This window comes from Battus philenor, unplaced genomic scaffold (genome assembly GCF_028537555.1).
Source record: "Battus philenor isolate CCGP_79_NKW_IND1 unplaced genomic scaffold, ilBatPhil1.0.hap1 SCAF_21, whole genome shotgun sequence".
In the NCBI taxonomy this organism is placed as follows: Eukaryota; Metazoa; Arthropoda; class Insecta; order Lepidoptera; family Papilionidae; genus Battus; species Battus philenor.
This window is the reverse complement of record NW_027181684.1, coordinates 1,244,742-1,266,879: the sequence shown is the minus strand read 5'-3', so window position 1 is coordinate 1,266,879 and position 22,138 is coordinate 1,244,742. Positions and strand designations below refer to the sequence as shown.

The window sequence follows — 22,138 nt, the reverse complement described above, 5'->3', positions numbered from 1 at the left end:
TGATTATATGTGAATTTAAAATATTTTTTTTATGGATGAATAATGACCAGCGCAAAGTTCAAAGTGAGCTGTCAAAGGCGCGAAGTTCATGTCGAACTTTCAAACGCGCGATGTTCATATAGCAAAAAATGTTTGTGAAATTAAATAACAATTTTTATTAAGGATATTATATAAGTTTGTAATGCCCTGTCGTATAATTGCGACAGGGGAGAGCGAGAGGACCCTAATAGTAGGGCTATAAAAAAAATAGTCGCCTTAGGCGTGGGGCTCAAGGCAGGGTTGATACTAAGTAAAAAAAATATAAATTTAAGTTTGCCAAATATTTCGAGCCAATTTACTTTTACTATTTTTAAAGGTAAATAAAATACAATAGTCAATTGAATCAAGTCTTTTATTCATAATAATTTACAAGTCACCAGTTTGAAATTACACATAACACACCACCTCACGAATTGCCCAAAAATCTATTTTCAACTTCACCTCAAGTCGAAACGCGCTGGCAAAAAACACGGATCGAGAGCGCTGCACACAAGGCACTGTTAATATATCGGTCGATCCAATACCAAAATTTTATAATCATGAAAAATTTATAAAAAACATGACGTTTTAGAATTGCACGAATCTAGCGAACTATGCAGTTTGCGGATTTTAAAATACTACAGGGTTGTGAAATAAGAGGTTACTTTTTAAGATGTTTATAGGCGCTCGCCAGATCTCTGACTGCGAACAGCGTGGGCGAACCGAGGTTGGATCCAGATCCATCCTTGGCTCGTCTGTGGTCCATGCAGTGGTAGTCGTGCAACAAAGTGCACCGCCCGCCAGCCCGCTGATAAATGCGTATGCGGCAAACAATGCGAATTACACAACCGCCACCGTCAAATCACTCAACACGTGTTTCACCCCTCCACGGGGCATCTTCAGGAGTTATGTTACACCGATTAGTGCCAAACACAGAGTGATGTCACTCTGTGAAAAGACTTTCTTAGTGTCATCGGAAGACGTTACATGAATACCGCTTTCAACCGGTCTCATTATAAATCTATAGAAGATACATAAATGATGATGAAATGTGATGACTCGAGCCAATGATCTGGAGGAAACCCTTAGGGCTAAGTTACGGTAACGAAATTTAAATTAAGTTCTATTTATGCAACCCTCAAATTAACGGAATAATGCTGCCAGCAGGAACAGCTTAACCTATAGTGCAGGGTGTGCAATGCACACGGGCGCGGCGCTCCCTGAGACAGCTAAGAGCATCGTCTTGGAATCTATCGCGGTTCGCCGCTTGGTTTCGCAACAGAGATGTGCTACAGACATAAAAACAATGAGTGTTATTCTGCCGTCATAATAAAGGCCGTAACTAATACCATACTGTAAGCTATACCTACTTATAAAATAGCTTGTTGGAATACGAAAAAACTTTCTTGTTACGACGGCAAAATTAATAGTTATAGCCGGAGGGGTGGGGGGGGGGTCAGGCTTAGGGGGGCGCTACACGAGTTAGAGCCACACCTGGTTTCGTCATTTAAACCTTTAGCAAAAAAAGAAACCTCTTATTGACTTTAAAAAAAAATTCCACAAAATGTTGTCTTTATACGCAATTTAGAAAATGTATTTATAAATGATTTAATTATCTTAAATTACTTTTTACTTTATGAACCAATTGTGCGTATAATCTGTGGGTGATCGGAGAAGCGTTCGAAATATAAACACGTGTGAATGGATCTTAATTTCTAAGATGGGAACACCCAATTATACGAGAGACCGCGAAGAAACTGACTCTCGTGAGGTATTCTGGTATCTTAAATTATTAAATTACAGAGAAATTAAAATAAATTTAACTTATACACGCCTCTAATATTTTGGCCATTACACCGCTCATCTATATTCTAAGATATCTATATCGCGTGTGTTTGTGTTGGGTTATTATGGAAAGGTGTTTTATTATCATTCCTCATCTCTTTATAAGTGTACGTATATACATACATATTGTGTTCAGTATACGGGTGTTTGTACAGTTCATTATTACCCAAAGTTTAAGTGTTGGGTTATTATGGAAATGGCTTTTGTTATTCCTGCTTCTACCTTCAAGTTCCCTTTCCTTCCTACTTAGGATGAAATTTTTTCAATAATGTTATTCAATATCAAAGGTCTTTATCTGTACAATGGGGTGCCTATTTACCCAAAGTTTAAGTGTTGGGTTATTGTGGAAAGGGCTTTTGTTATCCCTACTTAGATCTTAAAATGACCTTGTTTCTTTCTATGGATCCTCGTCCAAAATCGGGTATTTCGCTACATAATCACGTTGAAAAGTCCGGTTACTATGGAAAGGGCTTCTTACTGTCATTTACTTTTACGATGGCCTCGTTTATGGATATATAGTAGTCACTTCCATTGATGATAGTTAATTATCGAGCATTATGATATATATTTACCCAAATTTGAAGGGTTGGGTTATTATGGAAAGAGCTTTTGTTATCTCTACATCGACCTCCAAGTGTCCTTTTTTCTGTGATGGCATTAGGCATAGGCATATAGGTTTCTTCTAGGTAAACATTTAGCAACGTAAACCCCTTCATCGTATAAGATCTGGCGAGACAGAGGTCAAACGTTTTGCCTATAACTAATAAGGTCCCTAACTTGGTTCATCACAGAATGACTTTTAACAAAAAAAAACGGTATGTGGGTCGATTAAACCGGTGATTAATTCATTAATGATGAAAGCTTTTTAATAGGTAAACCATCATCGTATCATAGATGTGATTCCAGTCAATAGATCCAGGTAATATACCAAAATTCATTTAATCCCCCCACATCGAGAGAATCCTTATGTTTTTTTTTAATTTATAATACAGTTTACGATATCATTTACATAATATATAAAGAAAATCAAATTTATACTCATTTAACTGCCTTTTACAATCAAATAAATATGGAAATTAGATTTAAATGTCAAAAGGCAGTGTGCCATAAAAGTGCCTATTGAACATTGAACGCAACATAATAGTACACAGGCACCGTGCCATAATAATGCTTATATGAATCATATAAAGATATTAATTTGACTTTATAGTTAAAAGGCACTGTGTTATAAGAGTGCCTATTGAGTATAGATGAAAATTTCACAAAGTCCAATGGCAAAGTACTTTAAGTGTTTATCGATTATTGACGTTTATTTCAAAGGTCAAAATACACTGCCATTAAAGTGCCTATTGCAATTTGATACAGTTGTCAATTTGACCTAACAGTCAACAGGCACCGAGTGCCGTTTGAATATAAACGTTTATATCTCATAAGAGTCAGAATACACTGCCACTAGAGTGCCTATTACAATTTGATAGATAATAATTTGACTTAAAAGTCAATAGGCACCGCACGAGTATCGTTGAATATTACGATTATATCTCTTAAAGAGTCAAAAGACATTCATTAGAGTGCCAATTAGAATTTAATACAGATGGTTATTCGACTAAAATCTCAATAGGCAAGCCAAGAGTGCCTATTATAATTTGATACAGATGGTTATTTGACTTAAAACTCAATAGGCAAGGCCAGAGTGCCTATTACAATTTGATACAGATGGTTATTTGACTTAAAACTCAATAGGCAAGGCCAGAGTGCCTATTACAATTTTGATACAGATGGTTATTTGACTTAAAACTCAATAGGCAAGGCCAGAGTGCCTATTATAATTTGATACAGATGGTTATTTAACTTAAAACTCAATAGGCAAAGCAAGAGTGCCTATTAGAATTTAATACAGATGGCAACTTAAGTTTCAATAGACACTGTTTTATCTAGCTGCCCATTTTCAGATAGATATTAATTTGATTTAAAAGTCAATAGACATCATTTCATTAAAAATGCCTATTCAATATAGATATTAATTTGTCTTAGTCAAAAGACAAGGTGCCGTTTGGCACAATGATATGTAAAAGCAATGTTGGATCTCATAAGTGACTAAATCGTGTTACATGTGACTCAGACCCCGGAGCGTGGTGGGGCGAAGCTCTAGGGGGCGTGTATCACTGCCAGAGGCCGGCGTAGTTGCCGATGAGGGGCGCAGGGAGGGGTCCTCCCGCTGTGAATATGCGAGTGCCGCTGTCGTCGTAGCAGTGCGTGTATATCGCGGGAACGTATTTAACTTGGTTGAAGCTGTCCGCCTCTTCATCAGGGAACTGGAACCAATGAATGTATATCGCTAATTGATTTTTGACATACAATATTACACACACATGTGTGTCTGTGTGTTATCTTATATTCAAGATAATAGACAGACAAAATTACACTGGCCTTATTTTGGAGAGAAATTACGTATGCGACAAACAATGCGAATTACACAACCGCCACCGTCAAATCATTCAACACGTGTTTCACTTCAGGAGTTATGTTACACCGATTAGTGCCAACCACCAAAACCAAATGGCAAAAACAAGCGAGCTCACTCTGTGTTTGGCACTAATCGGTGTAACATATCTCTTGAAGATGCCCCGTGGGGGGGCGAAACACGTTTTGAGTGATTTGACGGTGGCAGTTGTGTAATTCGCATTGTTTGCCGAATACGCATTTATCAGCGGGCTGGCGGGCGGTGCACTTTGTTGCACGACTACCATTGCATGTGCGGAAGTGGTTAAATATTGGTCCTTTTCTTACCTTTATGATCTATATATTTATAATTTTATAGCTTTCACATCTGTAATTAATAACCTGATATAGATATACATATGTATGTATGTGTAAACCTATCTTACCACATATCCCCGGGAAGCTTTCAATGTGACCGTCTTCGTGGAATGAATGTTGCTCTCCAGATATTTCCCAGCTCTCACGTCGTAGAACATCAGTAAACCTGTGCCAATATTTAGAAACATAAATCATCCGCCCACAGCTGGACTTGGGCCCTTGCCATAGTTTTGTTAAAGACCAGTTGGGAACGTCTTGCATCAAATTTCTGACTTTCAAGAGGCTGTTAACATCTTGTGCTCGTTGATCATGGTGTTCATTCCAGAATTTTAAGGCTCCAGTAGACTTATGTGCTATGTGACCTGGTCATTGTCACTTCAACCTGCCAGAACTATATCCGTTGATTCAGTTCATATAAGGACTTCTTCATTTTTGATACAATCCGACAAATTCCAAGTATATCTATAGCTGTCATCTATTCTGTGATTGGTCAACGGTGTACTGTATTATAATACACTTCCATAATATATATATATATTATGGAAGTGTATATATATATATATATATATTTGTATATATATATATATAAATTTAAATTATATGTTTGTAATATTAAAATGTAGCTTTCACTACATTGACCTGGTGTTCATAGTTCATAGAGCGTTATCTCTGTCGCACGAAATACAACGACTGACAACACGTCACATAGGTAGTGTGGGACAGAGATAGTGCTCTACTATGCCGATATTAGCCGATCGTCTCTTTCCAAAGGTCGATGTGTAATATTAATCGTTTGGTACTATATGGTATATATAACAATATTATTTTTTTCCAAATTTATGACTGTCTGTTTGTTTATTCAGGCTAATCTAACGGCTGGAAAGATTTTGACAGGACTTATATTGGTAGGTAATATTTAACTCATGCTACTTTTATTGTTAGATAAATTATTAAACGAAAAAACATACTCTTATAGTGTAAGGTATTTTAAAGTGATAATAGTGGTTGCGAATAAATTTCTTTACTATTGTATATATATTGTAGAAGTGACCACATATAAACACTTCCGAGTTTCTTATGTGAACAGAGTATATTTGAAACCCTCGCATATATGTTGAATGCCTTTTAGGGCAGTTCAATTTGATTCAAGTTTCTATCAAATTGGGCTTTTTTGTTATCCTTATTATCCTTCAAGCGGCCATTTTACTATGTAGTTAATAATATAATTAAAGAAAAGTTTGGTGAATCCGATCAGGACATGTCCTAGAAAAGTGTATGATTTATGGTCACCGTGTTAAGGTGATGGTACTAACCGAGTCCGGTGCCGATGGTGAGCATATCACCTCGGAAGCTAGCTGATCGTATTCCGCAACCATTGTACCGCGACGTTATCTTCTTTATAGATTGCAGCGTGCGACAATCCAGGAGTAGAGTGTAGGATTTGCAGCCGATCGCGTAAACTCCACTCTCCTGCTGAAATGATCTCTTATTTAGCTGTGGAAGTCTTTGTTATTACCTCAAGCTGCATGTCTTATAGTATTCTTAAGATTTTGAACTCTCCGAATGTAGAAAAGTTGTTTTAGTTTGACTTATTTTGTCTAGTTTGGAAATATCCTGCAATTGTGAAGACAACGAAAGTGTTATGACAGACTTTTACCTGCACAGAGTCCTAAAAAAATCCTTAAAATTTTGTACTTTACTCCAAAGACATTATAAATGGAGAGAAACTGTGTTAGTTTAGACTTTTTAGTCTGGTTTAGAAATATCGGCAATGACAGTTTTACATCGGACTTCTATCGACTAAAAGCCTGTGATACTCTTTAGTCAAAACGAATAATGTTTTTATTAAACTTTAAGACAATTTAGTCTTCACTTATGGTTTTAGGTTTAACTATGGTGTGGGTACCAAAAAGCTTATCTAGTTTCATCAATTTACAAACTTCTTTCGAAAAGTGTAAGTAAAATATGTGTTTACAATGTGACTATTTTTTTTTGCAATTTCTGCATGTTTTCGACCGATTTTTTTAAATTTTATAATCGTTTACCACAGGCGTAAAAATATTGTTCCGATCTTTTTGTCTTTGGTTCTGCTGATTTACATCTCAAAAGAATAAAAAGTCACATATTAATTAGTAATCTATACAAAGTCAGAACAGAAACACTCACAAGAGCACACATAGAAACAGTATTTACTCTGTCTGGTGAACACATTTATATTTTCATTAAAATCTAAATATAACATTGTTAGAATGTTTGTATTTCTTCACTTTAATATATATAAAAAAAAATTTCTCTCTCGATCTTTTAAGTAAGATAAATAGTCAAGAGAAGTAAGAGATAAGTAAGAAAAGAAGCAATATTTAGCCACTTCCGCACATGCAATGGTAGTCGTGCAACAAAGTGCACCGTCCGCCAGCCCGCCGACAAACGCGCATGCGGCAAACAATACGAATCACACAACCGCCACCGCCAAATTACTCAACACGTGTTTTACCCCTCCACGGGGCATCTTCAGGAGTTACACCGATTAGTGCCAAACACAGAGGCTAAATATTGGTCCTTTTCTTACTTAGGATGGACTTCCGCAAGATAACGTCTGATTCCATTAAATAAATAAGAGATAGGAGAGGAAGAATTGAGACGAGTAAGAGAGAATAAGAGTGTTGTATGAGTTTACTCACTTGTGTAGCGAGACAGACGAGGTCCTGACAAGAAGGCAGCTTCCTGGACAGCGTCTGCCGGAAGGTCTCCGCGTTGAAGACGTGGATGTAACCGTTGAGGGTAAGCGCTGCGATCTCTCGCCACCGCTTGTTGAATGTCAGCGCTCTTACCTTTTGGCCTGACAAAAAAAAATAAAAAATATATACATGGTGATTGTTTATAGTTGCAAAGCCTGTATATAATACTGTGATCAAAATATAAAGAAAAATAAAAAAAATCCTTTTTTGTTGTATCTATTCTTCCAAATCAATTTCATCTCCTTCAAAGTAATCCCCGCCCGATAAAACGCACTTATGCCTAATCTTTTTCCAGTCCTCAAAACAGTCGGAACAACCTATTTCCGGTGCAGCCTTAAAAACCTTCGATTCAATTATCACCTCAACCGTGTCAAAACGGCGTCTTCGCTTTGTTCTTTTAAGTTTGCTGAACAGCCAGAAGTCGCACGGAGCCGAATTATCAAAAGAAGCAAATGATACTTGTTGTAACAGCTCCTAATAGATACAGGGATGTTTGTATTTCGTGCGAAAGAGATAACGCTCTACGAAGCCGAATCAGTCGAATTCGGTGGTTGTGGAACGATATGAGTAGAGTTTTTGGTAAAAAAAAGGTCGCGAAGAACCAATGGAGTATAACATCGACCAATCCAGACTTGTGTATGGATACAACATCTTTCAAAATGGTTTGGACATAGCCAAATGATATTCCAAACAAACAGACAGACGCTTGGCAAATGTTATAGACAGTCCTACCAGAAAAAAAATATCTACCTTCCTAATGGCTAGAGTTTTAAGTTTTAAACAAGTCCAAAAATTATATTTGGCAAGTAATTTTAAGCATCTATGTAACATCTTTTAGATTACAAAAAAAAAGCAAAATGCATTAATTTTAGTGTGATAATATTTAAAAATTGTGTTACTATAAAAAAAAAATTGGCAACATTGGCTCTAAAGTCCAATCATGTATATTATAATTGTTACTTAATATACCGTATCAATTGAATGTTACATAGGATGTACCATATATATATAATTGAATGAAAATGACTTGAACATTTTGCTTTAACCGATGCTCATGTATATTGGCGATTGAAATTACAGTACCCGGCGATAAATATTGCACATCGACCTTTAGAAAGAGACAATCGGCTAATTTCGGCTTCGTAGAGCGTTATCTCTGTCGCACTAAATACAAACAGTCCGGTATCTATTAGGAGCTGTTACAACAAGTATCATTTGATTCTTTTGATGGGTTGGATTAATATCTCATTTTAACAATAGGTATAATGGTGTTTATTATGTACAGTTGTAATTTTCCTAATTAATTAAATACGTAAACATAATGTGAACTTGTTTTTTTATTTAATTTTACCTCAACCTAAAACCACCAGTTTTAGAAAAATTGGTGTATTTTATACAAAGAATAAAAATAATTATCAAAATAGCAAATGATACTTGTTTTAACAGCTCCTAATAGATACCGGACTATTTATATTTCGTGCTACAGTGATAACGCTCTACGAAGCCGAAATTATCCGATTGTCCATTCCAAAGATCGATGTGCAATATTTATAGCCGGGTATTGTACTTGTAAACTAGCTTTGTTGATGTCAATGATAGAGATCTTGTAGTAGTCTAACACCTGTAATGATGAAGTAATCCTGAGAAACTCTTGATGAACACACCTGCACGACACTCTCTGACGGCTAGCGGTGCAACATAATCGTGCTGTGGTGCACGCTGTGGAGGTCCTGGAGGTGCTCGCCACAGCGCCAGCTTCGAGTCCCTGGAACCCGTCACCACGAACTCGTCGTCCAACCAGCACATGTCCAGGATCTGGAACAACGGGGTCATCATTATAATCATCAGCTCGAAATCATGTTTACTCTGATGAACTAGCTATACTCAGTGGAATTTCTATTTTTTATTGAGAATGAATTTAATAAAATTATTTTTCTGTAAAATTAGAACAATTCATTTCTATCTTTATCTTCAAAATACACTGAAAAAATTATAAATTAATAAATTTTTAGTGTCTTTTTATAATATTAAATATATGGTGCATATATCAAAATTACATTTCAATTTTTGTCTGTCTGTTTATTCCGGTTCATCTCTAAAATGACTGGACCGGTTTTGGTGGGATTTACACTGGCAGGTAGATTATTATATAAAAATTTTCAAATGAAAAAGAAATATTTTTTTTTGTTAAATACCACACGTGGTCACAGATGCCAGATCAATATGCCTTTTATCATAGTTTGTGGTTAATAAATTTATTATATTCTTAAAGAGATATTTATAAGGCCACTTGGTAGTTTATGATAAAATCTTATACATTGAATTATGAATAGTTGAGGCACTTTATGGAGCATTTTTAATGGAATTAATTTAAAATTTAGTTTTAGTAAATTTACTAATTCTTACCCAATCCTTGTGTGCCTCCCCCACGCAGACAGGGTCGAGAGTGGGTAAGCTATATATAGCCAGTTCACATGAGTTCCTGGCGCCGGTTGCCAGCAGTGTTCTGAAATACCGCATCCATTTTATATCATTATTATACTAATCTGTGCTTTTACATAAACCTCCTTCTCCTTTATATCTCTCATCTCCATCCAAAGTTTGTCTGGTAGATTTCGCCTCGATAGGACCACCTCTTGTATCATATGAATTGTATAATTTTTTTATATGAGTTATTATCTATGGTGTACAAAAAATAAGTGTAAATAAATAATTATTTATCAGTCTATACTAATCACAATCATTTCTTAGTTTTATCAAAAAAATTGATTCTTTTTTTTTTACAGATTTTCGGGTTTTATATTCTATTTTATTATCATTTAATATAATTTATCTCTGCATTTTGTTGTTTCTATTGCCAAATATCAATTTCATTCATTACATTGAAGCATTTAGGACTGTCAAGAGAGATCATCATCTCATTTCTGGAACAGTCTTCTAAGGCAGCAATAGTCTAATCATTTAAAATTGGTTAGGTAGCAGGAGGAGTCTGATCAGTGAAGGTGAAAACCAATGGCAAGCAGGTTGTCTGCCCACTGTATCTGCCCCTTTTAATATAATGCACCAAGTATATGGGTATTAGATTCATATTTTATGAATCCGTGGATACCTCCCATCATCATCAGCTCATTTATGGAACGAGCTGAAGCAGTATTGATAGGACCATTTATAATTTTAGAGGAGTCTGGTGGGAGAAAATGAATGCCATGGAACATCATGGAAAGCTAAGAAGGTATCTTTTTTAATTCATTGCTATAATGAAAAAAATAAACGATGACGTCATACCTTGAGGGGTTTATCTGGAGGGCGTGTATCCCAGTCTGGTGTTCCGCTCCCGGCCACGGAGCCCTAGGTCGCAGAGTGGGGATGGCGTCCAGCGAACGTGATCTTACATCATACACCATTAACTAAAAAAAAAGATATAAATAGTTTAACAGACTTACAATAAACTTAGTAATTTGTTATTATGATGCTATACATCAGTGTTTCCCAACATAGGCCCACACTTCACAGGTGGGAAATTTCATTGTTAAGCGGGTGAAGTTTGGGTATGGACTGAACACTAGTTTAACTCTTTTGGTTTAATATAAAAATATATATGTTACATAGTTAGAAGTTCTCCTCTGACGTGGTAGTAGATGGGGCACATTGCCCTTTGTAACCAAGTCGGTAGTAAAAAAAAAAAAAATTAGTCTAATAATCTGAATTTTGAAAATACTTTTTATATATTATTATTATTTATTTCTAAAACCATTAAATTTAAAATGTAAGCTAAGACAATGTACCTTATTGCACTTAGTTCCAAACACCACCTGCCGATCAGAGAGCCACTGCGAGCAGAAAACCTTGTTCATGTTGCCGAGACTGACTGGAGTCTCACGGAACATGTCATGTGTGAGCATGTGACGGGTTGCATATGACGGGTCCACGGAGCGGGGCTGAAATATAACACCATGTTAAATGAACAGGCTTTTGTATTTTTTACACTTTATCATGGAAGATAACGGTCTGTTAGAGCTCATTCCTTATTTGGAATTAGATTTTTTTAGCCGTTGCATTGTCTGCAAAATTGTCAGCAATACGGCAAGTTAGTTAAGATGGCACTCAAGTCTCGCTTATGTATAAAGCGCTACAGGGCTTTAATTTCTTGTTGCACTGTGAAAACCCTATTTAGTCATATTTTTATTCCAAATAGGCAAATGGCACCCATATTCCTATAATGTTATAATAATTGACGATTCCAAAGTGCCTTTAAATGCTTATTGAATTCATCAGTTATATATAAGTCTCTTACTAAAAATCAGTGCTATGATACATGTTAAACTACAATGTAACATGTAGCTCAGTACCTATATAAAAGGTATTATAAAAATACTAACACTTTCATATATTGTCTGTTATTAATTTAAAAAAACTTAATATCAAGTCAAAGAAAACAGATCCGCATAGGAACCAAAATCACTGATGAGTGAGCAGGGCACATTGCTCATGCAGTCGACAAACATGGGAGCCAGACTGTTCTCAATAGAATAAGACATAATTTTCGCCAATTCACTGAGGATAATAATAGCCAGCTTGGAACTATTAAGTTAGAGTGCAATTCTTGTCTAGTCTCTACAGTTTGGTTTCTGTAACCAAGTGACATTATCAAGTCAATCTAACTCCTCGAGAAAACCCTTTGTCGTTGGCGATGACCAGCGTCACCGGATCCCCGAGATGCCTTCTCGATGGTTAGCCCTGCAGCGAGCTAACCTTGTGCACGAAAGTAATATGTCGGTAGCATTTTTATTCTCTTCCAGGCCTCACCCTGCACAGAGAACTGTCCATAATACCAGATATAAAATCCCAAAAAAAAAGTACAGCATTGTTGTCATGAATAGCAGATAAAGCATTTTCTGCCCATGATGATATTTACAATAAGCAGTATTGTCTTTTCATGTCTCAGAAGTCTGGTTACCACAACCAAGTGGCACTATAGCCTTACTCATGCCAACACAACTCCTCATGAAATCCCAGTGAACTCTTGCCGCTGGCAATTTCGAAGAGATACCTTAGTGATTCGAGATGGGTAGCCCTCTAGGGTACCTCCATACACCAAAGTAGTGTGTATGCAGCTGACTTGTCCTCTTCCAGACATACACCGCACAGTGTACTGTCCATAACACCTAATGTAGAGTGCAATTAGTATATCACAATCATCAGATAAAGCATTTTCGGCTGTTGATGATATTTACTACAAGTAGTATATATATTTTTTTAATACTATTGCAGTTTCCCAGGTCATTAATAAAATCCTGCAATAGTTGGTAGCTATAGATGTTGTTCATAGAAGAATTGCTGTAGATAGAAGTTCCGTCTACTTTTATAGAGTTGCTACAACTACGTTATACTAATTTTATATTTCCATTAATATTATATTACCTCCGTTGACTGAATTTCTCTAGACCGAACATAGTCAACAAAATTGTATGACGTTGAGAGTATCCGGTGTTGTTGCGCTGGGGTTTCTTCTTCGCTATCACTATCTGAGTAGCAAACAAAGTCCTCGGGTTTATCTGGTTTACTTTGCTGTTGTAATCTGGAAGGTAGTGAAAGAAGTTTTAAAACTCTGATAGCCTTTAAAATAATATATCATCATCAACATATAATATTATATTAAACAAATTTACATAAACTCTTCAGTGTTTAGCTATGTTATCATCTTAAAGGAAAAGTATGTGATAAACTGATATACAAATATGTCCAAGGAGGTGATTGGTGGCTTACTGAGGAGGCATCTTTACTCTGGACAGAATATCGTGAAACAGAGAACACTCAAGCCATTAAACAACATCTGATTAGCCAAGGCTATAGTACAGAGGCCAGTTCAAGAATGTCCACCATCCACGAGACGAGTAAAGTGCATGGCGGTCATCATTGGTTGTCAAACAATAGACACCCTCGGGCTGTATAATATACATCATGTGGCAGTACTAACATCATGTTACACTAACTTGTGCTTATATTACAAAGATGCGACAAGATGCGATTGCAAGATTTATCAATATGGTGAATATGGCAACCACCATATAAATACTGGCATAATTGAGAATAGCAATAAGGAGAAAGGATGAAGAAGTTATATGAACATTGTTAAAAGCTGTACTTAATTATAAAATAGACAAACTTAAGTATACACCATAGCCCACCAGATTAGCAATTGTGCAGTGGGCTGACCATGTTGGAAACCTTAAGGTTCTGAAGCGGAGATCATGGACTAGCAGGTGCAACATATGGTGTTCATACATTGTGATGGTTAAAATACCGGATTCAGGGTTTTTTCCACCTGATCTTATTCTGAATCTTTATGGGAAACTTATATTGAACATTGGACATCCCCTAGCTGTAATGATGGTGATAATGATGACTTGAATCACAACAACTTATTCATTCATTTAGCTTTTAGATTCCATAAAAAGTTCCAGAGCTCTATGATGGTGCTTCCGAATGTATGGCACATGTCCCACTGGTGGGGCAATTGTAAAGGGGGGCAATTCGAAAGTTGACTCGACACAAGTTTCTTTATTTAAGGTGGTGCATGGTACTAAAAAAGTTTGAATATACTGCTCTAGAAGGTGGCACCCCCATTCACTAAAGGCAAGGGAACGCTTTTCCAAAATGAACTGATACCTCAGATACCTGACAGCTAATTTGCTTTTTGTATAACTTATCTCTAGTTTTTCTTCCTATTGACACAAAATATTTTCCAATTGAAAAACTATCCAGTTTGTCTAACTAAAATTGTTGATTATTCATTCTAATAAGTTGGACAAATAAGAACAAATGTTAATTAATATAAGTCACTTATTTTATCTTGCTGACCTTTCAAAATCAATATTTGTTTATGTCAACCTCTACAAAACTAAATTAGTCTACATGTGGTCATTTTTATCAATATTTCAATAATAATTTTTTGTGACAAGTCACAATTCTTGGATGTCTCTAGACAAATATTGGGAACTGACAATGTGGTGATGACTTTTGAGAGGCTTTAAGGTCATCACATGGAACTTAAAGCTATATAAGAAATTAATAGGCCCTGCGAATTGATCAATGTAAAAGCCCTTACTTTAAACTATAGTTTTTAGGCTAATCAGCCTGCCTTATCAAACAATGTGAAACTATAAATTTCAACAACCTATGTTTATCAATGAGAAAAAAAATATTATCGGTAATTTACTAGAAAAACATTATCATGTTGATATTAAAACGTTAAAAAGTACAAAAACTAATTACGTACACACATACGTGTATTTCGCAAACAGGTTTACCTTATTGCCCTGGCCTTAATTCTTCTCTCTTTAATTCTATTTGGTAAATAGCAGGAAGGATACCGTCCTTCGACGGCTCGGCGTACCGTCTGCGCCATTATTACAAATTATCACAAAGAAACGGGCGCAGATATTCAGCGGAGCTGGCACACACGGCTAGTCACTTTCGTTTTGTTCGATTGTAAATGAATCCATAACGGGAAGACATATAGTATAAGTTTCACCATAAAAACAAGCTTCTACTACACCCCTTAGGGTCAGGAGAGCAGTTAAGTCAAGTTTTGTAAACACTATGTACAAAAGTAAACAACATCAAAACAAAATAGCGAATAAATTTGCCTTTAAATTCCAAATTTTAGTAAAATATTACGATGACGGAGGACTGGCTGTCAGCAGTGTTGCCTACATCGAGTAATATTTTGTTACACTGTAGCACAGATAACTTAAGCTTGTTAACTACGATCATTATAAACGGGTTTTTAATTGCCCTGTTTGTTTTCTATTATTACTTTTACAAAACATTTGCATTGTAAAGGAAAAATTAAATGAAGAGATTATTTATTACTACAAATTTTTAATTTTATTATTTATCTTACGTTTATTCTACTATTGCTTTTTTATTAGCAAGTCAGCATTGTTGTTTTTTTTTTTAAATATGTGGACAGTTTTGTGTATTCAAGCAGAATTGAATAATCATAGTACCAACTGTATATTTGTTGATATTTTTTATGTACTGTAAAAGCTTCTTATTCGCGATTTCACTATTCTAAACTAAATATAAAAAAACTATTATAAAAAAATGCGACCTAATTTATATAAAATTTCTTTTTTCGCGGATCTAACAAGTACATACATAATAATAAAATGAATCCAATATCATTTGTAAATTTCAAATGACTAATAAAAAAATTAAATACTTAATCTTATTACAATTTTGCCTAAAGTATGTTGTTAAATTATGTTGCAGAAAACTTTGAAATAAGCCGCTTTCGCCGCGATCGGTGTTTTTGAGAATATAAAGAAATAGAATGAAAGCAAACTTACTACTCAAGGATAAAAGAATATTTTTAAGAGTCGCTGTTCCGTTTTTTGATTTTTGATATGGAACGTTGAAAGAAATTTGACTTAGGAAAATACATTGTAAACATAAGAAGTCCTGTTGGAAAAAACTGTAGCCTGCTCTGACTGCGGAAAATGATTGGAATGAAAGGAAATGGAATAGGATGAAATGGGTTCGGTTCGTACAAATAGATTCAAGTGACATTCAGGAATATGCTTGAATCCTAAAACGAAGATTTGACTGAAACCGACTTGCAGGAAATGTTAAATTCTCAGGCCATTGAAGAAGAGGCTTCAACAAGCACTGGAAACGTGACATTTAATTTGAAGATCTTGTGAATGTTTAAGAATGGCAAATGAACTTTGCGATTTCTCTACCAACATCGCTCCGTCTATGAAACAGTCTTATGTTTAAGAGGCAGATTGCTCACGCAATTGCTGCGTGTCAATCTGAATTGGAGTTTTTGAAAAGTACCAAACAAGAGAAAATTACGAAATTCAAAGTAATTAATCAAAATGTTCAAAAACTTCAACTAAATTGATTTTTTTATATATTTGTTTCTTTTTATTTTGTCACCTAGAAACGTATCCGCTATGATCCCATATAAATTATTATTCCGTATTCACGTTTTCTATATTCGCGGCATATTTTTGGAACATACACCCCGCGAATAAAATTATACTAGCTTAACTTGCGAACTTATAATTGTGTTTTTTTAAAAAGTTTTAAATGACCTTATTATATTTGTATTCTTTTATTGCTATTTATTCTAGCTGTAAGTTTTCCAGAGATAAAAAATATAAAATGACACATATACTTACTTTTTTAATTACATCCATGCCAAAATATTTTTTTATATTTAATTAATAATCTTAAATTACGAAATATTACAAAACCTAAAATGCAAGGTTTTAAGAAAAATGTTGCGTATATTTTGATTAAACTAAACGTTTAAATGCATTTTTTATTCCTATTTCAATAATTTTTACGAAATTAATAGATTTTTTATGATTTTCTTTATACAATATGCCAGTTTTTGAATATTTACTGATAATTGTGTATAATAACCTTTCTTATGTAATAACTATTAAGTAATTTCATTTGTTAATGACATTTGATCAACTTCAATGCTTTTGACGTTGTGCAATTAACCTATTTATTTTTAATTAAAACAATCATCAAGTGATTGCCATAATTTTGCTTCAGAAAGCTTTTCTAATCTGCCATTAGAGCATTAAATAGATTATTCTGCTCTTTGTTTTAATAGAAGCTCATTGTGCTCGTCACAAGGTCGTAACCTTTGCTCAAATAGAGACTACCCGTGTAGTGTAGTCTATAGTGTTGTGACTGTACTGTAGTGTTGGTTGGTGATGCCCCATGAAGATGACAGACCCTGAACTCACGCGGGCTCTGTGTCTTTAGTACTCGTGTGATGTATGTCGTAGCGTTGGAATGACGAGTGAAATTTATTAAAATTCCGATTTAAGAGCGCCGAATGCTTCACAAAGCGCTCCGATGAACCAGAGGCTTTGCGGAGTTGAGAGGCTTATATAGAAACCTCATCCAGGTCTATATTCATGACATATTGCGTAACGGTTTCTAGTTCCTCGGCGGAAGGTGCGCCAGCTTGGGGTTTTGAAGATATCGTCTATTCAGAGTCGCTGAAGATACGGGAGCGGGAGTGATAGGCTTGCCCTCGGATAGAGAGGCTTAGCGTAGGCTGATGTTACTGGAGACGAGGTAAGGGAGGGATTCGAAGGGAAATTCAAAATTTTCATCACGAGAGCGAAAGAGGGATATCATGTGGCATCCTTGGTGGTACAGAAGGAGAAGCTACATAACTAATTTGTCTATTGTCTCACGTGAAGTTTTTGCTGTTAGCCTCGCCGCCTTTACAGCTTCATCGGAAACGAGTTCACGGAACGGGGGGGGGGGGGGGGTCCGTGAACTATATAAAATTACAGGATTCGAGTTTCCGTTTCAGTACTCGGCGTGGAGACGAGGAAGTCACACAGGTAGTGGCCGCGAGATAGTAGCAGCGGAGCTCACCCAGCCAGCCCTCGAGGACACAAACCCAGCGCGGCCCAGTCGGCCAGCAGAACTCGCGGCAAGCGCGCCTATCTGGTCAGTGTTACTGAAGTGTATTGAATGAGGAGTTAAGTGTGGAGGGCAGCGTGGACCAGTCGGCAATCTAAGGAAGCATACTGATCCTACCTCGGATCGCCCACGCTGTTCGCGGCGGCGGCGTCGGGAGACCGACGCCGTTTACGTAACGGACGGTGCTACATAATTGGGTTGATTGCCTTCGGATGATAGCCCGCAAGGACTTACGTCGATTGGTGATTGACGCTGTTAGCCTTTAAGGCTCTTACAGCTTCATCGGACTGCGCTCCGCTGTGGAACTTTCGAGCTCCAAGGGTGCGCGCGAGAGACTGCCGCTCTGCGGAGCATGGGAAGAGCAACCATGATGGAGGCGACCAGTAGGGTGAGAATTAGAATAGCTCCATACCCCGTCACTATCTCACTGTGTAGAATAGGACTCCCCGTGCTACATAACTAGGAGCGTTCGTATTTATATATACCGTTATATATACCTTTCTCTGTCGCAAACAACATCCGTCGATTTTACACAGACGACAAGTGTAATAGGAAATTATGAATTGTGATTGGTTGTAAAAATAAAGTTATTTCTAGGACTGGTTTACGTGGCTTCATGGTTTGTTATAAATACAAGGTTTTGGGCAAATAAAATTCAGACATTTCTACTTTTATCTACAAGAGACAATTTCCTAAAAAGCTCTTCTAAAACAGAAAGGTGAAAAAATGGTAGCGAGGACTTATATGATTTAACACGACCCACAATTATTAGTAAACAATTAACTAAACTAATTTTATAGTTAAAAAATAAATCATGAATTATAAATTTAAATTTTTTATTCTATCTGTCATAATGAACCAGATAATGTTGCCATAGTATAAAATGTAGAACGAACATTCGCGCCAGCACATCGCTATATTAAATTTCTCACGTAATAAAACGCTACAGTGCTCCGGACATGTTTTATAAAATTAGAGAGAATGCAATTTGAATCTCTGTAATTTTTTTTTATAAAAGAATTTACAAGTTTCCGAGTAAGGCAGTGCGATGTTACACGATATTATGTCAAGTGTAAGACGCATTACTAAAACACTTTTAAAAAACATTGTAAATTATTTTAACATATAAAAAAGCTTGAGATTAATTTGATATATCTAATGTGTTTAGTATTTAGGAGTTAATAATCCCAGGATTTGAGATGCGTTTTCTCGTGACTGTTCCATACGGAATGTCATCACGGATTGAATGTGTTTGGGTTATATTCGAGTGGTACTGGGAGATGTTCGCCTTTCTGAATTTTACAGCTTAATAAATTTAAAAAAATCTACGTCAGACGCGAGACTTGACGTATTGTATTGAATAATTGATATCGATTTGGTTGGAAAGGTGTGAATTTTTTTCTGAACATCCTTTAGCTAAATCGATATCAGAGTTGAGAGGGAATCGGTTTGAGTCGCCGGTGAGTGTCGCATTACGTCGCATACGCTGGGTGGAATTTTAAAATTGATTCTGTTGTCGTTCGCGCGCCGAGAGACTCAAGCATGACAAATGAGATTGTAGCATCTTCTTTTTTCTTTCCTTTTTTTCAGCCGTGTTAGGCATACACGCCGACTTCAAGACATAGGCCGCCCTCAAAAATCGCCACGGTGACTTGTCTTGTGTTTTCCGCATTCATCGACTTCCAGCGACCTTAATTACGTCGTCCATCTAGTGAGGGATGCATCACGCCGCACAGGATCTTACATGGCTATTTACACACCTGAGAAAATAATATGATTTTCTTACAATTATGGTCTTGTTCCACTTGAGCCGTTGACACAAGACGATAATTTAACGTCGGTCGAGACTCGTGGGTTAGCAATCGGTCAATGAAATATGAAGGTTCAAGTGGCAGTTACAAGTAAGAGGAAATACACTATGATAGTAGTAAATATATTGTTTTAGGCGATATAGCGTTGAAGGCTTAGTACGTTTTGCAGAGTCGCGGGTGTTTAAAGAATGGATCCTAACCTGAATCTAGCTGCAATAGACGGATCGGTACAGCCTCGAACCATTGTGATATTACAACAAAGGTTTCCGGGATTTCAGGGAGGACCGACGACATAATTAAGATTGTTGAAAATCGTTGAATATAGACAGCGCATAACCGGTCATGGTCGTGATCTTTGGACGAGGCATAGGCCTTGCAATGGACGTCCATCGGTTGAAAAGAAGATAATGAAGAAAGGTTTCCTTTGGTGAAACATCATGATCTAAAAGAAGGCAGTTCGACGTGATCGACAGAGGATATATCTCGCTCAGAGAAAAGTAAAGTTTCAGCGTAAACAACGCATGTTCTGGAACGGGTTAGCAAAAAAATAAAATAATTTAGCTGCGGAATTATCAGGGTGTCTCCAATCAGCGGCGAATACCGGTTGGATTTTAGTAGGGTACCCCTTAGTAACCTCGTCCTTTCCCCAGATTACAAAGTATGTTGTAAATCTAGAAGATTAACTCGGAACCAAGAAAAAGACTTCATTCTTTACAATGGGTGACCACACACTCACTGTACAATGGCAATGGATGGATGAGATCGAAAAATAATTAAGAAACGGACCAATATTTCTTTTCTTACTTAGGATGGACTTCCGCAAGGTAACGCCTGATTCCGTTAAATATTTGAGATCGAAAAAGACGTAAAAACATTGCAATACGAACCTATAACGTTTATATTTATACATACACATACAAACAATAAGAGACAGTTATGACGATTCTTACGCCAACAAGTCTCAAACTTTCTTTTTAAACATATAACGCTGTGCTGACTCTTTAATTCCGAGAGTAAAGCAAAGAAAAGAACAGAATGAAAGCTTTGGATAGGAATAGAAGAAAGAACGAAGTCGGATGTGAGAAGAACTTAGCAGTTTAGTAAGAAAGGGACTAATATATAGCTACTTCCGCTTTCGCTATATATTAGTCTCTTTCTTACTCAGGATAGACTTCCGCAAGGTAACGCCTGAATCTATTAGAAATATAGCAGTTAAAGATTATTTGACAACTGCAGACTTTTGACATGGTTTCCTATTCGAAGATTTAATTCATCTAGAAAAATAATGGCAACATTTTATCTAACAATACGTTATCTGTGGATAATTTTCTCTCTCAATGTTCCGTTTCATTTAACCTGTCTGCGGTTCGCGAGTCTGTGTACAGTGAAGTATAAAATCGTTTCTGAACGACATACTTAAATGATTTAATCAGGCAATCATTTTTAAAAAGGTTCTAATGTAACCTTTTTTATATTAAAAAAGTCGCCAAAAAAGTTTCTATGCTAAGGTCTACTACGCTGTCAATGGCTTCATAGAAAGTACACTTGGAAAAAATATTCGTATGCAGGACATTTTTATGTTATTTAAAAATTATTTATATATTGTTAATATATTTTTAATTTATTTATTTTAACGTTTGTTCCTCGCCCGAGAAATTTACCAAACACCATCGTATTTTAAATATAGAATTTTTAAATTTGGAATAATAGTTGTCAGTTGTCTATCTGACAGGTATGAAAGCAAATATAATTCTTCGTCTCACTCGCCCATTCACATGTGAGAATTTTTTTTTAGTACGAAATTTCTTTCCATATTTTACCAACTATTCCATTATATCTTATAATATATTATATATAATAATTCCTAATTACATACAATACTCTCATATGCTGCAAGCATGACGGAACTTTAACACAATTTGAAAAACTTCGAAATAAACAATAAATAAACAGGTAAAATATGTAATGCGTATCAGTGTATTTTACATGTAATTATAATATATAAAGTTATTGTGACAAGTATAGTTACAGATGACGCAAAAGTAATGTCATAATGTGTACGATATAGTATATAGAAATATTATCTACATGATAAATGTCAAAGCGCAGTGACGTTTGGCGCCATTTGTAAAAATTCAGATGCGTTCACATTATGACATTACTTTTGCGTCACAGATTATTTATATAAATAACATATGTATGTATAACTAGTTAACTTTTTTTTTGTAAAATTTATATACCTGTTTTTAATTTATAATTATCTTTGTTCCACTTTGGCTTGGTAGAGAAGCCTAAAGGTATTAAGTCCGTCAATACAATTTTAAAAGGGATAAATAAGGTACATATATATATTTTAAAGTGGTATATAAAGGCTTGTTAAAATACAAGCAACTCACTGTCGAATTTCATGGGAAATATATCACGTGTCGGTTGGATCGG

General features: G+C 35.8%; 1 protein-coding gene across 2 annotated transcripts; it reads right to left on the bottom strand.

Annotated features, from left to right (window-relative positions):
- Positions 1 to 3,501: 3,501 nt before the first annotated feature.
- On the bottom strand, positions 3,502 to 15,112 carry DCAF12 (DDB1 and CUL4 associated factor 12-like protein). Of its 2 annotated transcripts, none has more exons than XM_068766491.1 (10): positions 14,732 to 15,112; positions 12,843 to 12,999; positions 11,207 to 11,359; positions 10,707 to 10,828; positions 9,828 to 9,927; positions 9,086 to 9,236; positions 7,365 to 7,522; positions 5,997 to 6,156; positions 4,752 to 4,849; positions 3,502 to 4,178 (listed from the first exon to the last, which is right to left on the bottom strand). In XM_068766491.1, the coding sequence occupies exons 1-10, from the start codon at positions 14,827 to 14,829 to the stop codon at positions 4,026 to 4,028; spliced, it is 1,350 nt and encodes a 449-aa protein (XP_068622592.1). In that variant the 5' UTR covers positions 14,830 to 15,112; the 3' UTR covers positions 3,502 to 4,025. The 2 variants fall into 2 exon arrangements, with proteins under 2 accessions (XP_068622592.1, XP_068622593.1); XM_068766492.1 differs by having other exon boundaries at positions 5,997 to 6,153.
- Positions 15,113 to 22,138: the final 7,026 nt, after the last annotated feature.

What these genes read in the sequence shown, in the direction of transcription:
- DCAF12 (XM_068766491.1), bottom strand. Translation starts at nt 14,829, where the DNA reads ATGGCGCAGACGGTACGCCGAGCCGTCGAAGGACGGTATCCTTCCTGC. An exon ending in ATTAAGGCCAGGGCAATAAG is followed by an intron (nt 13,000 to 14,731) that starts GTAAACCTGTTT and finishes ACTACCTTCCAG; the next exon opens with ATTACAACAGCAAAGTAAAC. An exon ending in CTCCAGATAAACCCCTCAAG is followed by an intron (nt 9,928 to 10,706) that starts GTATGACGTCAT and finishes GCGGTATTTCAG; the next exon opens with AACACTGCTGGCAACCGGCG.